The sequence below is a fragment of the Macadamia integrifolia genome, unplaced genomic scaffold (genome assembly GCF_013358625.1).
Source record: "Macadamia integrifolia cultivar HAES 741 unplaced genomic scaffold, SCU_Mint_v3 scaffold86, whole genome shotgun sequence".
NCBI lineage: Eukaryota > Viridiplantae > Streptophyta > Magnoliopsida > Proteales > Proteaceae > Macadamia > Macadamia integrifolia.
In genome coordinates this window covers 422,948-440,230 of record NW_024870559.1, presented here as the reverse complement: position 1 = coordinate 440,230, position 17,283 = coordinate 422,948, and the positions used below count along the sequence as shown (strand labels likewise).

General features: G+C 45.6%; 1 protein-coding gene across 1 annotated transcript; it reads right to left on the bottom strand.

Moving 5' to 3' along the window:
- Positions 1-362: 362 nt before the first annotated feature.
- On the bottom strand, positions 363-8,414 carry LOC122070229 (probable carboxylesterase 4, mitochondrial). Its single transcript, XM_042634355.1, has 3 exons — positions 7,913-8,414; positions 7,576-7,770; positions 363-634 (listed from the first exon to the last, which is right to left on the bottom strand). The coding sequence occupies exons 1-3, from the start codon at positions 8,412-8,414 to the stop codon at positions 363-365; spliced, it is 969 nt and encodes a 322-aa protein (XP_042490289.1).
- Positions 8,415-17,283: the final 8,869 nt, after the last annotated feature.

The window sequence follows — 17,283 nt, the reverse complement described above, 5'->3', positions numbered from 1 at the left end:
TGATTCCCATGAGCAGTTGAGGTCGATCTTATGTCTAATCCCAAGTTTTTAAACCTTGTCATAGAGAGAGAGAGAGAGAGAGAGAGAGAGAGAGACCATCCTGTGAAGAAAGACAAAAGTTGTTCAAATAAAAAACCAAGACAAAGTCATGAGCAAAATCTTCTCTACACGATTTACCTTTTCAGATAGATGTCTCCATCACCTCCTACTCCTAGTGTGAAAATCTATCGCCCTAAAAATCCAGTACAAATCAATGGATCAAGATAGAGCTTAATTAATTCTTTTCAAGGTCAAAATGATCAAAGATGAAAGCAGAGAGAGTCATCACTCATCATGCAATAATTATTGAGGGACTTACTGAGCTAATAACTAAGGAGTTCAGGAGTACGGTCTTGGTTGAGGAAGGAAACTAAGTGGGACATCATCATCATGGCTACAACTTTCTTGGAGGTGGGATTGAAGAGGTGGAACACATAACCCTCCCTTTCAACTTCCATCAATTCCAATTCCCCTCCCCACCCAGTCTTCCCCAACATCTTATGGTAAAATAGACCCCTCTCTTTCAATCCATCCTTCTCAGCAACACATACCAATACCCTCTTAGATGCCAGCTTCTCCAAGTTGACACAAGTCACTAGATTCATTAATGTAATAGCGCATGCACGCTATTACGTTGATGAATTTCTAAGGTCTCCCAAAACTCCTCTCCCTTTTAGCTTGTGTACGGTTGGTCACCTAATTACTCCCTTCTTCATGCCTTTGGGTGCTTGTGTTTTCCCTACCTCTGTCCTTACAACTCTCACAAAATGGACTATACGTCCACTCCATGCATTTTCCTCGGGTACAGCCCCTCCCATACCGGCTATCGCTATCTTGACCCTCAAACTAATGGCATCTATGTCACGAGACATGTTTGCTTTGAGAACCAGTTTCCCTTCAAAACCCTTATCATACCCACACACCATTTACCAACATGCTCACCCTCCCCTTGGGCAGTAGCCCCACTCCACCTACCTACACTGCCCCTACCCAACCCTACCCAGCCACCAACCCCACACACGTCATGTCATAGCCCACCTTACAGTAGATCCAACTTACCAATAGGAATACTGACGGTGTGAGTAAGACACATATTTGTCTTACAAATCTACCAGGATCTCTGATTGCAGTACCTTAACTTTTTCACAATCTCACATCACAAACCAACATAAGCAGCGGAATCAGAGTATAGTAGCAGAATCATAAATAAAATGGGAAAAAGTCTAATGATAATATAATAGTAATAACCAAGTTATTCTGTTACATTCATCCATGACGTATAATATAATCTCAAAAACAATGTACAATCCACAGTTATACCCAAAAGTATCTAAATATGATGTACAATCTCATGGTGCGGCATAAACACAGTGGTCGCAAGCACAGTCATGGACATGCTTCTCTGCTTTTGGCATCCACCAGTCGCTCACATCATACTCTAACCCAGAAGATACTGGGTCACCCACCATTAGCACCACGGTACCTGCATCATCCTCTAAAAGGGATGTATGCATGGGGTGAACTTTCTAACTTGCTCAGTGAGGGGTGGGGTCAAACACATCCAAGCAAGACAATAGCAGTGAGAATTTATGATGCATGATTGCAAAAATTAAATATATAGTCCATGATGCTAGTGATGCAGTTCATTTATTTATTATGCACCTAACAATACAGACTAAATCTAGTAAATGCTACTACAGCGCGTAAGGCTGTATCCTTCATCTCGAAACCGACATCGACTACGTAAGAATACAAACCCCTAGCCGTGAATAGAAGCCTGTCGGTTCCCATATGAGTTCATGGGTCACCTAGCAAACCCCTAATAACCCTCTCCTGGCAGTCACAGCATTAGTACCACATCGGCCACACCGGACAAGTTCTTGCCTCCAGCTACAATTACATCGTACCACGGGTGTGGCATTCTGGAAAGGCACATTGAACATACCACAATGGGTTATCCAACACCTCAACCCCTGTTGGCAAGGGTTCGTAGCATAGGGAGTGATACCTAGCCACATATATGCTACATGCCTGCATAGTGATACAGTTAGTATGAATTACACGATACCGACAAGACCTCGGCCACAAAGTGTAATCCATCTCCAAATACAGTCTTGGGTACACGATACCAGAGAGACTTTGGCCACAAAGTGAAACCCAAGGCCGTTTACCTAATCTATCACACATATCACAGTTGAGTATGGACTACGCGACACTGGTACCAATCATTGGCCACGAAGTGCATCCATTTCCAAATGTAGTCCCAGGATACACGATACCAGTGAGACCTAGGCCGCAAAGTGTAACCCACAACTACAACTAACTCTAATGCACATAATCAATGTATGAATATAACATACATACAATAATCACTGCTCTGGTACCACCTCGAACACGTTGGATTCTGTCACACACACAACCAAACACCCAGTGATCACGGTACCGATACCACCTCAGCCACACCGGATCCCGTCATTCATCTCCATACAATTCATATCATAATCGTAAATGATAATGTAACATATCATCATCACATTTGAGAAATTTCAATTAAACATATAATTCTAAGCATATGAGAAATTTAATATCAATAAACATTCCAAAAATAAACACAGTCCATCCCTCAGTTGTTTTACGATTGGGTGTTTTCGAGTTCAAGTACGACCACCGATCGATCAATTCAATTCCAGCTTTAGGGCACGTACGCATCACTGTCCTAGATAAAAAGGAATCGTACATCAGTATGTGTTAGGAACATCGGGAGGGACCAACACAGGTCATCCCCAAAGTGTACAGACACTTTTCCTAAGTGACAGTACTGTCACTAAAAACAACCACCGAAAATAGGGCATTTCCACTAGAAATATCAGTCCTGTTTTTGGTGGAGGTGACAAAGAGCACATAAGGATCCATGTCCACCAGAAATATGCCATTGGAAACAGACCCAGTGGATCCAGTGGGCTGTTTTTGGTGGTGGTTTAGGGCAGTCCAACTATATTGGGGTTTTCTGGCCCGGGACTGATCGCCAGGTTTTGTTCCATGGAGTTTGTAGGGGATGTTCCTAGCATCATTCTAAGCCAAGAAAATTCTTATTCCACTAACCATTTGGGAGATACGTCAATCGAACGATCAAAACCCTAGTTCATCTTTTGGCATTACATGTTGTAGGAGCTCACCGGGCTTGGTTCGAGCTTGGCAACAACACCGAGAGGGTAGAACACTCATCCTACAACCTTGACATGGTTTGTACATCAAGATTCCATCCATACCTAGCTTTCTAGGTCAAAATGAAGAAAGAGTGTGGTATGGGAGGTTGTACTTACCTCCAGCAATGATTCTGGCAACAAGGTGGCAATTGGCACCAAGGTAGGCCTCCAACCCTCTCCTTCTTCCTCTTATTCTTCCTTCCTCTCCTCTTTCTCTCCTCTCCTATGTTGGGCACAAGGGAAATAAGGAAATGAATCCTCATTTCCCAACTTATAACTTAAGTGGGCCTTAGGGTCTATTTGGTTTGGACCTCTTTTGAACCAATCGAGTTAAAATGAAATTCAGGGCACGAAGACCCACATATTTTGGTCCATATAGGGCTCACATCAGCAAGAAGATGTGGAGGATGATTTGGGATCATCCGGAGTCATTCACGATGCGGGTGGTGGGAGCCACGGGCATCAGAACCTCGACAGTAGTATGTCAACCCATTGGAAACATGCACCAGATCCAATCCCAGGCTACTTCCGATGGCTTGTTTCTGGTGGTCAAGACTTGCTATCTTGACAACTTGCTGTCTCAGGGTTGGTCTCGCACTGGTGGTTGCCCTCGGACATGCTCAAGTCCTTTCGACAATTATGATGCGTGTCAAAAATCAAGTGTGGGGAGTCGGGTCACTTACCATCTGGGATCGAAAGGTATGAATCCCCTCCAGTTAGATAGGCTCGCAATGCATGAACATTTGGGGTCATCTCTACCCCTTTGGCAATGCCTAGCCGTGCCTGGTCATACTTTAGATCTCTGATCCGAGGCCTATCACAACAGTTTCAAATTAGACCGGATTAGGGCATGGGTGTAACACCTCACCTCCTCCTTCATCCCATGTCCAACCCACCCTCACTGCCATCATTGTTGCCCACCACACCTACACCACCATCACTGCCCCCTGGTCTCTCCCCTCCATCTCCACCTACTCATACTTGCCCTCTAGTAGACCTATATATGCCCACATCACCCACCCCAACCCAACTGTCATAGCCCCCACCGCCCAATCCAACTACCCGTGCCCACCCCATAACCCTTCGCACTCGCCCACATGGCCTTACCATTTCCACGCTATCCCCTGAACCAACCTGCTTTATCCAAGCTTCCAAATCCCCTAAATGGCGGGCTACTATGGCAGTGGAGTTCACTGCTTTACTGTGTAATGGTACATGGTCACTGGTTCCACAGACTCCCTCTATGAATCTTGCAGGTTGCAAATGGGTCTTTTGAATTAAACGGAAGGCTGATGGTACCCTTGAGTGCAACAAAGAGCGCCTTGTTGCTAAGGGTTTCCATTAGTAGCATGGCATTGATTACACAGAGACTTTCAGCCCCATGGTTAAACCCACCACTATCCGAACCGTCCTTGCTATTGTTGTGTCTCTAGGTTGGTCTGTTCGTCAACTAGATGTTCACAATGCTTTTCTTCATAGAGCTCTCATAGAGGAGGTGTTTATGGTTCAACCACTAGGCTTTGAGGATCGTACCAAGCCGGATTATGTGTGCAAGCTTCACCGCTCCTTATACGGCCTCAAACAATCCCCACGTGCCTGGTTCTCTAGACTCTCACAGTACCTTCTTGGTCTGGGTTTTAGTGCATCTCGCACTGATCCTAGCCTTTTTATTTATTGTCGGGATTATATCACTGTGTATGTTCTTATTTATGTTGATGACATCCTAATTACAAGCAATTTTCAGGGCCATATTTTTACCCTATTACAAAATCTTAGTAAGGAGTTCTCTATCAAGGATCTATGCCCTCTTCATTTCTTGTTGGGCATACAAGAGATTGCTTAGCAAAATGGTCTCCTTCTCTCCCAATCTAGGTATATTGATGGTCTTCTGAAGCATTTAGGTATTGTTGATTGCAAGCCAGCTAAGACTCCCATGGCCACCACTCTCAAACCATCGGCCCCAGGGGGTGTTCCTATGCAGGACCCTACTCTATATAGGTCGATGGTGGGTGCCCTTCAGTACGTCACCCTGACTCGCCCTGATGTAAGCTTCACTGTGAACAGGGCATGTCAAATTCATGCACACTCCCACTGAGGACAACTGGCAGTTAGTCAAGCGAGTTCTCCGTTATCTAAAGCACACCTCAACCTCTGGTCTTCTCATTGAGCGGTCTTCCAATGTTCAGCTACAGGCTTTCACTGATGTTGATTGGGTAGGGAATAGTGATAATCGACGGTCCACGGGGGGGTATACAATTTTTCTTGCCCTTAATCTCATCTTGTGGATGTCTCACAAGAAAAAGACAGTGGCTAGGTCCTCCACTGAATCCGAGTACAAGGCTCTAGCAGATGTCACAACCTAACTCATCTGGTTGGACTCTCTTTTTCACGAGCTTGGTCTCCCCTTAAGTGGCCCCCCATCTTGTGGTGTGACAATATGAGGGCCACGTATATCTCTACCAATCCCGTATTTCACGCCCGTACAAAGCAAGTGGAGATTGACTTCCACTTTATTCGTGAACGGGTCGCTCAATGGTAGTTGTCAGTTCAGTTCATCTCCACTCAGAACCAGTTGGTAGACATCCTCGCCGAGCCTCTTTTTGGCAGCCGATTTGGATTTCACACTGACAAGTTAAAGATTCGGCCACCCGTCTCTCCAACTTCGGGTGTGTAATAGCGCATGCATGCTAGGCATGCACAGTTGGCATCACCCCATATCACATATGATATGGATTTCTCTTGAGTTTCTATTCCATAGCACATGTGATATGGAATCTCCAATCAGGCTGTGCTGTACATAGAAATCTTCCTTGATCGGGCTTGACTCTATATGGAAACCTACCTTCACTGAAGACCTTCCATCCAGTGAAATATTGTAGTTGATATTATTCTCCTTCCTTCTAGAGAAGGATTGTAATTGAGGAATTGATATTATTTTCATTCCTTCTGGAGAAGGATTGTAATTGATTGTAATTGAGGACTCTCCATGTATAGCCTCTGAGACTAGGGTTACTCTTTGATGTATATTGTAATATCAAATCACAGAAATAATAAGGTGAACATATTGATTTTTCATGGTGTCAGAGCCATTGGCCACCACCCTCCTCCACCAACCCTAGTCTCTCTCTCTCTCTCTCTCTCTCTCTCTCTCTCTCTCTTCTTTTTCTTCTCCTTCCTTAATAGCTATGGCCAGCGATCTCACCCCACTCACAACTGCCATTGTGCCCTCAGCACCTACTACTTAGCTGCCCTGTCTGCTGCTCACCACTTCATCTCTATCAAATTATCTTCCAAGAATTTCATTTTTTGGAAAACTCAAATTGTTCCCTTTCTTCGCGGATAGAAGCTTCTTAAGTTTTTTGATGGCATTCACCCTTGAGAGGCTTGAAATTGACGAAAAATTGCAAAAACTTCAAATTTGTGAACTATGGGATAAAACCAAATAAATTTTCTATTATCGTCTATAAAGATTACAAAATACCGATGGCCCTCAGAAGATATAGCTTGGGAGGGACCCCATACATCATTGTAGACGAGATCTAAGGGAAACAGACTATGAGAGGGTGAGGGACCTAAGGACAGATGACTAGACTTGCCCATTTGGTAGGCAGTGCACAGTGAACGAAGACAAGAAGACTGGCAGGGGAGACCATTGGTGCAAACCATGAACTGAAGTAGGCGCTCATATGGGTGGCTGAGACAATGATGCTAGTTATCCAAGGAAGTACGAACAACAACATTAGCAACTAAAGGAGGAGGAGTGGAGTGTGTGTAGAGACCCCCGTTACTCGGTCCGGAAAGAAGTACTGACTTAGTCACCTGATCCTTGACAACAAAATGAGACGTATGAAACTCAAAGAAAACATTATTGTTATGGGAAAAACCCTGAACAGAGAGAAGGGGTTTTGAAATACTGGGAACATGTAGAATATTAAGTACCAAAAATTCAAGGAAGGAGAGGAAGAAGGGAGAGAAGCAGATCCAATATTGGAGATTGGGATACCCTTACCATTACTGACGTGTAGCTGTTCCTGACCAGTGTAGGCATCATGGGTGGAGAGGGAGCTGATGTCAGAAGTTACATGGTGAGAAGCACTGGTATCAGGATACCAGGTTAGGGCTGTGAAGGGCGGTGGTGCAGGAAGAAGGGGTGGGTTGTGTTGATGGTAAGGAACTGTGTATTGGGTGGTTGGGTTGTAAAGGGTGTGGGAGGTCTGATGGTTGGTGGTTTGTTGCGGTTGGTAGGCCTGTGTTGGTGTGGCTTGGTGATATAAACAGTTGGCGATAATATGGTTCGTGCACTAGTAGATAGTGCAAAAGAGATTATTACGGCCACTGTGACCATGTCCACCGTGACTACATCCACCACGACCCCATCCTGAGCCACGACCAGAAGAGGCGTTGGTGGTGGAGGAGAAGTCAGTGTGAGATTTAGCCTCTGGAGTAGGAGTAGGATCAGTGGAGTCGGTCTTACTTGCCGTGCTTGAATGGAGATACCCATGACTGATGAGGAGGCTCTGAAGCTCTGGGAATGGTATAGGATCAGGGCAAGCCATGAGCATTGGGACCACATCCTGAAGGGCCTGACGAAGGGCACGGAAGATGTGAAGATTAAAATCCTTAGGGGCAAGGGGTTTCCCTGCGGCTATGAGCTTGTCAGCGAGAGCCTGCGCTATCTCCTATCATAGTTATTCTACTCAGATCAGCGTTCTCGTTTAGCCATGCTTCAAGGCCGTTCCCTTTGGAATGAGAAATGACCCATTGAAGCACCTCCCATGATTCATTATAGGCGATGGGGAGTGGGTCCTCTGGGGCTCTCCTGAAGTGTACAGAAACTACAACCACGTTAGCCTTCGCAACTAGAGATGATACATAACGGTTGTAAATAGGGGAGAAAGGGGTCTCAAAGCAGAAGCTGCCACCATGGTAGTAGACCAAGAGGGGAAGCTTTTGAGGGGAAGAATTGGTGATTATTTTGGGGAGAAAAAGCCAGGTAGAAACGCCATTTTTTGGTGCGATGAGGACGTCTTTGGAGGAAACACCGGTTTGAGGATCGAGAGCACTGGTGGGGATGATTTCAGTTCTTGCGAGCCTTTCTACGGAACCATCCTTGTAGATCCAAATAAAATTTGGAAGATAGAAAGCTACTTCATCGTTGTTTGAATCCATTTCACAATTCAACTTTCTACGACCAGTATTTAAGAGTGTATTGGGAGTGGGAATGGGAGCGAGAGTTACCAAATTAAAGTATTTGCAAGGGGGATGGGCTAGATGTGCGGTGTGGAAGTGTAACTGCGGTTAGCATTTATTGACGGTGAAATTTGACTCGTATCACCCCTCTTTAGCGACAATTGGATTGAGGGGTGTATTTTTTTATTTTATTTTATTTTTTTAAGTGGAAGGTGTCATTTTTGACTAACTAGAACATTATTTTGTTTTTTGCTAAACAATTTGAACACATATTAAGAAAAAAATAAAAATAAAAAATAAACAACTATAAATAAAGACAAGTTTTCTGTCACCGGTTCCTTTTTATCTTGATAAAGATCCTTCAAAGGTTGAGTGGAAGAATTCCCCCCTCAATTGTCATTGATAATGTGATCATACCATAGATTTCCATTTTGTTAACCTCACTACTGTTGAGCTTGTTTCTCTTGGTCCACTATTGAGCGTGTTTCCCTTCCCCTCCTATTGAATGTTGGTTTTCTTCTCGGATTCTGTAGAAAAGCAACCCTAAAACGATGCAGAAGATAATGGATAAACAAGAACAAGCAATGCACACAGATTTACAAGGTTTGGCAAGATTGCCTACGTCCCCGGTGAGTTGAGATCCTGCTTCACTATCAATGGAGAATAGGGTTATAGTGATCATCCCTCACACCTCTCAGTATTGCTTACATTATAGAGAAAGAAACCCTCGCTACAAATATAGAGCGAAAAACCTTAATCTGGAAAGTACACAATTGCCCTCAAATAAAAAATTTGAGCGGGGGGCTGCACCCCCTACACCCCCTGCTATGCAGGGGGCCTCCTGCCCCCCTTGCAACCAACCCCTACGGCCCTGCTAATCAGCTGGTGGGACCGCCGTCCTGCCTGTTGAGGCACTGCACCAGTACTCCCTAGATTAAACTGTGATGGGAATATAAGACATCGTACACCAATAGATTCAACCTTCTTCTCGATTTGAGTCATGCGAGGGGAATCCTCCAGGGCTCACCATGGCCATCATAACGCCCCTTCACCCCTTCACCCCCTCCCTCCAACCCCCCACCTGAAGATTAAGGTGACTTTATCCTACTTGATGAGGAACTAGAAGATCATCTGGATGCTCAAGCAAATCTCACTCTGGTAGGTAAGGTTATTGACTAAAAACCTTACCGTCAACAGGTAGTGATGGAAGCCCTTGTTCAAGCATGGCATCTTCTCCATAGAGTCGAGGTTATTCCCTTAGAATCCCATCGCTTCATTTTTCATTTCACCCATGAGCTGGACGTGCAGAATGTGCTCGACGGTGGCCCCTGGTTTGTCTCAGGTAACCCTATAGTTTTGGTTCGGTGGAACCCTGAGGGCATCTAGCACTTCCATTCTCTTAACTTCTGGATTCAACTCTAGGCAGTCCAAAGGAGTTGCTTAGGGCAGAACTTGGTCTCCAGCTTACTAGGAAGATAGGTACTCCGGTTAAGGCCACGCTTATCTAGAACTCAGGCACAGCCTTCTCCCTTGACTTTCTTCGTTTTCGTGTTACCGTCAATTTGAGAATCCCTTTGAAGACTACACTTCAAGTGTGACGTAGAAGCGGCTTGGAGATTCTAGTTAAGGTTTAGTATGAACGATTCCCCATGTTCTGTTACCATTGTTGATTGATTGGCCATGAACTCAAGAGATGTGAGTCATTCTTCTTGCCCCAGAAACATCATCGACAGAGTCACCCATGTTCGGAGGCCCAGTCCTGCCCCTTGTGTCCCGCTGCACCTTATGACTGTGGGCTTCGAGCGTCGATCCCAAAGCAACGATTAGTTGATAAGGCTCTTACAGTAGCCTACAGTGACTTTATACCTAGGTCGGGTGATGGTTTATCGATGCCCCTCATGTCTGCTACCTCCGACGGACATCAGTACCGTCCCAGAGAAGATAATAGTGAACCCCTAGATGCCACATCAGCCTCCTCATGCATGCGCATGCAAAGGACCACCTATTTGTCTCCACGCAGAAGGTATAACCACCTTCCACCTGTCAAGCCTACCCCACTATAGTCTGCCACTCCACCACTCCACAACAACCCAGCTGTCTTGCTTTCTCTATCTTACGTCCTCCTAACAACCCAATGATTGCACCGTTGGACTTGTCTGCTCGGCTGGCCCACCCCACTCAGACCCAATCTAATCTACCTTAAAATGCTAACCCTACACTCAAAGACTCATCTAGAGCTCTACTTGCAGCCCTTAGTTTACATTTGAACTTTTTCCTTGACTCGGTAAATTCCATGATTGCCCTTCTCCCCTTCTTTCGGGGATTTCCATATCCAATACTGACCCATTACCCTTGAGTACTCTCCCCAAAATACTCCCTAACCTATCCGTTACTCAGGTTGACCTACCAAGCATAAGCCAACTGCCACCTCAACTCCCTAATCCAGCACCTCACACGGCCCAGGCAACTAAGACCTCACCCACATTTATTCCTCCCTCTTCCACTGCCAACTTTCCATAATATCTTCCCACCACCTATCCCCTTCCTCCACCACTAGACCCCAGTGACATCCCTCCTCCGCTTCCCCACTGAAGGTAGAAGCATTTCCTTTGTCCCCCCTCCTCTTACACCCGTGGCCTGACTGTTAGTGATTGCAGCGTTCTTCGGCCACGTTCCAAACGCTCTAAGCATGGGCAGTAAGACAATGAACCTGAAGCTATTTCTGGAAGCTCATCCCTTCATTTTTCAGAGGATGGCCCCTCGGTGGTTGGGGAAAATCAACCCCAGACTTATCAGTGAAAATCCTCAGCTGGACTTGTCAGGGATTGGGGAGTTCCCTGACCTTTCGTTCACTTCAGTATCTTTCAAACTCCATCCATCCTAAGATAATTTTCCTTATGGAGACTAAGAGTACCAATAACAAATTAGCTCACGTGGGTCGCCACCTCAAACTTCAGTCCTCATTCTCTATTGATCCTGTGGGTTCCTCAGGTGGTCTGACCATGTTCTGGAACAATAACGTGGCTATTCTATCCTTTTAGCTTCCGGTAATTTTATTGACGTCAAGGTGAGCCCCTCCTCCTCCCAACATTTTTTCTTGACCTGTGTATATGGCAACCCTGTGAAATCTTGCAGACAACAGGTTTGGAATGAAATTTCTTCATTCAGTCGCCATCGTTTCGACGAATGGATATGCCTGGGCGACTTCAACTCTTATTTGGCTTGGCACAAAAAAGTGGGAGGCAATTCCAAGTTTAATAGAGACGTTAGCATATTCTGCGTCTTCGTTGATACTTGTCTCCTGATGGACATCAGGTGTCATGGGCCCTCCTTCACCTGGAACAACAAGAGGAAAGGAGCTGCTAATATTAGAATTAAGCTGGACAGAGCACTTTCAAATCATGCCTGGCAAATAAATTTTTTGGACACAGCAATCACTGTCCGATCCATCACTGGTTTTGATCATTTCCCATTACTTATGCTCACTGAAGGGGGTAAATCATCGGGACCACACCCATTCTGATTCAAATCATATCGGTTCACCCAACCGGACTGTAAGAATGTTGTTACTCAGGCTCGGTCCAGTCCTTCCTTTAGATCAGCGACAGAAGATTCTTTAAAAAATAGCTAAATGCAAGGAATCCTTTACTTCCTGGAATAAGTCAGTTTTTGGAAATATTCACAGGAAAATTGAAGAACTGCTTCGTAAGCTCGCTCAAATCCAGGATGATCCCTCTTCCCTATCCTAGTCCAAGTTTAATGAGATATCCAAAAACTTGGAGATTGAGCTTCAACGTGAGGAGCTCCTATGGCAACAGAAGTCTAAAACTCTCTGGCTCTCTAGTGGTGATCTTAATACTCACTTCTTCCATACGACGATGATGCAGCAATGTAACAGCAATAAGATACTAAAACTTCCATTGGCCAATGGGACATGGTCATCCTCAAAATTAGAGATCTTTAAAGAAATAGTAGACTGATATGGTACTATTTTCTCTTCAGAGTCTATCGACGATGAAGCCCTCCATTTTGTCCTTAGCACTATTCAGCCTGTTGTTTCTTCCTAAATGAATGAAGACCTTTGCAGAATTCCAAAGGAGAAGGAGATTAAAGGTGCCCTGTTTGCCATGTGCCCTTTGAAGTTAGCAGGCCCCGACGGGCTCCCCTGGCCTTTTTTCACCGCTATTGGGACACAGTTAGACTTGATGTAATCACCTTTGTTTAGGAACTATTCAGTAATGGTGTTCTGCCAATGGCTCCCAATGCGACTCTGATATATCTCATACCCAAGAATGATCAACCTAAAATTGTAGACCACTTCAGACCGATAAGTCTCTGTAATGTTCTTACAAAGGTTATTGTGTCCCGCCTTAGTTTATCTCAACTCTATCATTTTCCCGACACAATCGGCCTTTGTGCCTGGCCATCTAATTACAGATAACATTTTGATGGCACATGAGGCCTTTCATTACATTAAGAGGAAGAAGAAGGGGAAGAAAGGCTTGTAGCTTTCAAACTTTACATAGAGGCTTGTAGCTTTCAAACTTTACATAGAGGCTTGTAGCTTTCGAACTTGACATGGCTAAGGCGTATGATCATCTTGAATGGGCTTCCATTGAACGGGTTCTTCTTCAGCTGGGTTTCTGTACCAAATGGGTGGCACTTGTTATGTCCTACATTCCATCAATTTCTTACAACCTTCTTGATGCGCTTGAATTAGTCACCCAGTGAAGCAAGAACACATGGTATTCGAGGGAAGGACACATGTTGCCCAATTGATATAGGCCGCGAGGATTCAAAATACGTGAGGAGAGGATACCCAGATAGGGAATATTTTCCCCCGAAGTGGGTAGGACATATCCGAGAAGGACTCAGATAAGGGGGAAGACGCATCTAGGTGGGACTCCCATAAACCCTAAACCCTATAGGAGAGAACCCTATAAGAGGGGACCGAGGGAGAGGGGAGAGGTAATTCGGCACACACACCATTACTCCTGTGAAAAAAATGTTCTGCCAGTCTTTAACTTGGGCGTCGGAGGACTAATCTCGGAGACACCTCCGGGCCTCTACCTTTTGTGCTTGTGCAGGATCGGTGCTTAGCCTTATACAGATTTTCGTAGCAACAGATTGGCACCGTCTGTGGGAACGACAGAGTAATGGTGGGGAAGACCTACAATCGCAAGAAAACAAGAGCAGTGCTGAGCTTAAATATGAGCGAGAGAGTGCCTTCAGAATCTCTCCCCCCTTAGTGGACATCGGTGAGGAACGAGGAAACAACAATAGGGAAGGGCCGCGAGGGACCAACTCTCGATCGGATATTCGGTGCGCATAGACAGTAATCCCCCACCCCCTCCTAGGGTGCAGGAATATGTGACTAAGGAGCAGTTCGACGCCCTTCAGGAGAAGTACAACCGAATAGCCGAGATAATGAAAGAGGTCTCCAAGGCTGTCTCTTAGAAGACCAGTGGGGTAGCACGAGGCTCCCATGTCCATCCAAAGCGAGTTCCAGACGAGGACCAAAGTAGCTTAGGGTCAATAAGGTCTGGCCAGAATCCTTGAAATTGAGCAACAAGGGAAAGCCCCGCACCCAAAGAAAGGACGCGGCGCACCACAGGGGCTAGGCACGAAGAACTGCGCCAAGGAGATGGTCGGAGACATGAAGACCTAGGGTTGAAGTAGATGATCCATGACCTAAATGATGAAATCCAAAAGGTAGCAAAAAACTAGACAGGAACTCACGAGCTGGACCTCTCCAATGACACGGCTCTAGCTGACGAAGTTATGAGGGAACCACTCCCTATCAGGTTTCATCTGCCTAAGTATGACACCTACGATGGGTTGGGGGACCTCGTCGATCATCTTGAAGGATTCAAGGTCGCAATACAATTCCATCGGGTCTCAGAAAACATCATATGATGTGCCTTGCCTTTGACGTTCAGAAGAGCAGTAAGGCTGTGGTACAACCACCTGCCGAAAAATCAATTCACAGCTTCAGTGATTTGAGTTACTTCTTCGTGAAGGGATTCCCCAGCAGCCAACCCCTTCAGAAGACCACATTAAACCTGACTAACGTCAAACAGTAGGAGGAAGAGTCGCTACGAAATTACATGAAACACTTCAAGCAGGAGAAGATCACTATCAGAGGTCTGGACCCAAAAGAAGAGTTCATGGCCCTATTGGGAGGCGTCAAAGACAAACAGTTAAAAAGGTCTTTGACAAAACATACACTGCGAAACCTAGCAAAGTTAAGGGCTTAGTGTGATAAGTACATTCAGATGGAAGAAACCCTCTAGGCTGAAGAAGAAGCTGAGGGGAAGGCGGGGAGGAAAAGGACCTCAATAGATGATAAGCCTCCTGAAGGCAAAAGATGAAAGTTCAGATGTGATCGAGCACCCAGTCCTCCAAAGAAGTTTGAAAGGTATGCACCGCTAAATCGGAGACGGACGGACATGCTAATGTAGATAAAAGACTCCCCAGATGCTAGAGCCATGAAGTGGTTGGGGAAGATGGGCCGACATCCCGAGCGGTGCAACATGGACAAATATACCACTTCCACAGAGACCACGGCCATGACACCGAAGATTGTTAGCACCTGAAGGGGGAAATAGAAGGAATGATTCGAAGAGGATACCTGGGCCGATTTATAGACCACGAGAAGGAAGATGCCCAAGACGACAATGACCGCGGGGACAACCTTCAAAGGGACGATAGAAGCCATCGTGAAAGAAGGGGATCAACCCATAGAAGCAACCAAGAACAACAAAGGGATCGGACACTCGAGGAACCTGACCATCACCCTGAGGATGATTATAAAATCCCAACCAGGGTTATAGCAACTATCAGTGGAGGCCTGGCTACTGGAGAAAGTTCTGTCTGGGCCACGAAGGCGAGGCCTATGTGAGAAGCGTACATGTGGCCGAAACATCATACAAGAAGGCAAAGATGGGGACGGTTATTTCCTTTTTGGATGATGATCTGAAAGGGGTACAGACACCATATGACGATGCCCTGGTGGTCACCATGACCCTAGCCGATTGCAGTGTAAAAAGGATCTTGGTGGATAATGGCAGCTCAGCTGATATCCTGTTCCTAGAAGCTTTCCAAAAGATGGGCTTGGACAGAGAAAAGTTGAACAAGGTCGAACACCTATTGCAGGGGTTCTCGGGTGCCCTTGTCAAAGTAGAGGGGTCGATTGAGTTGCCAGTAAGGGCCGACATCAGAGACCGCCAAGTAACAGTCATGATCAACTTCCTGGTTGTGGATATCACTTTGGCGTACAACGCCATACTAGGGAGAGCCAGCTTAAACCTCTTAAAGGCCGTCGTCTCCACACCACACCTCAAGACGAAGTCTCCAACTAAGAATGGAGTCGGTGAGTGTCGAGGTGATCAAGAGGCATCCTGTAAGTTCTATGCCACCACCTTATGGGGAAAAAAAAAGGCAGGTGAGGCGCTCCCGATAGAAGATTAGCGTGATGACACCAGTTATTAGAGGGGGGAACCGGCGGAAGAGCTAATACAAGTTGACATCGAAGAAGGGGATAATACTCGCCAATTCCAAGTTGGGGCCTCAATGCCAAGAAAACAATGAGAAAATCTCATCTCGTTCCTCTGAGAAAACTCTGATGTCTTCGCTTGGTCAGCCTCAGACATGCCTAAAATAGCTCGAGAGATAATGGAGCATCGTCTGAGTGTCAACCCGACCAAAAAGCCGGTACAGTAGAAGAAGAGGACCTTCACCCCTGAGAGACAACAGAAGATAGATGAGGAGATAGAGAAGTTGCTGAAGGCCAGGGTCATCTGTGAAATCCAATACCCCGAATGGATATCCAACGTAGTTATGGTCCCAAAAGAAAATAGGAAGTGCAGGATCTGCATCGACTTTAAGGATTTAAACAAGGCCTGCCCAAAGGACAGCTACCCCCTACCAAAGATAGACCTTCTCATCGATGCCACCTCAGGATATGAGGCGTTGAGCTTTATGGATGTGTAATCAGGGTACAATCAGATTAAGATGTGTGAGTCCGATGTTCCGAAGACATCCTTCGTAACCGAGGGGGGCTATATTGCTATGATGTAATGCCCTTCGGGCTAAAAAACGTAGGGGCCACTTACCAAAGGTTGGTGAACATGATATTCAAGGGAATGATTAACAAGACCATGGAGGTGTACATAGATGACATGCTTGTGAAAATCCTGAAGGCAGAACACCACATCCGAGACTTAGAGAAGGCATTCCAAGTACTGAGGGAATAAGGTATGAAGTTGAACCCAACGAAGTGAACATTCGGAGTAGCATCAGGAAAGTTCCTCGGCTTTATTGTTTCGAAGAGGGGGATTAAAGCCAACCAATACAAAAATAGGCCATTCAGATATGAGGTCGCCATAGAATGTGAAGCAAGTCTAGGAGCTAGCAGGCAGAGTCGCCGCCCTAGGACGCTTTATGACTCGGTTAGCTGACAAGTGCTTTCCTTTCTTCAAAGCCTTGAAGGGATCCAAAAGTTTGAATGGATGGAGGAATGCAAGAAGTACTATGAACAACTGAAGGAGTACTTAGCGACACCCCTGCTACAAACGAAGCCAAACACCGGGGATACCTTGCAGTTATACCTAGCTGTATCGCCAGTGGCGGTAAGTGCGGTATTGATAAAGGAAGAAGGAAGAGAACAGGGGCCAATATATTACGTTAGCCAAACCCTTTTGGATGCCGAAACAAGATGCAGAAAGATGAAGAAAGTGGCATACGCCTTGGTAATAGTGGTAAGAAACCTGAGGCTCTATTTTCAATCACACACGGTGTGCGTGCTCATAGACCAACCCCTGAAGAAGATACTACAGAGGCCAGATAT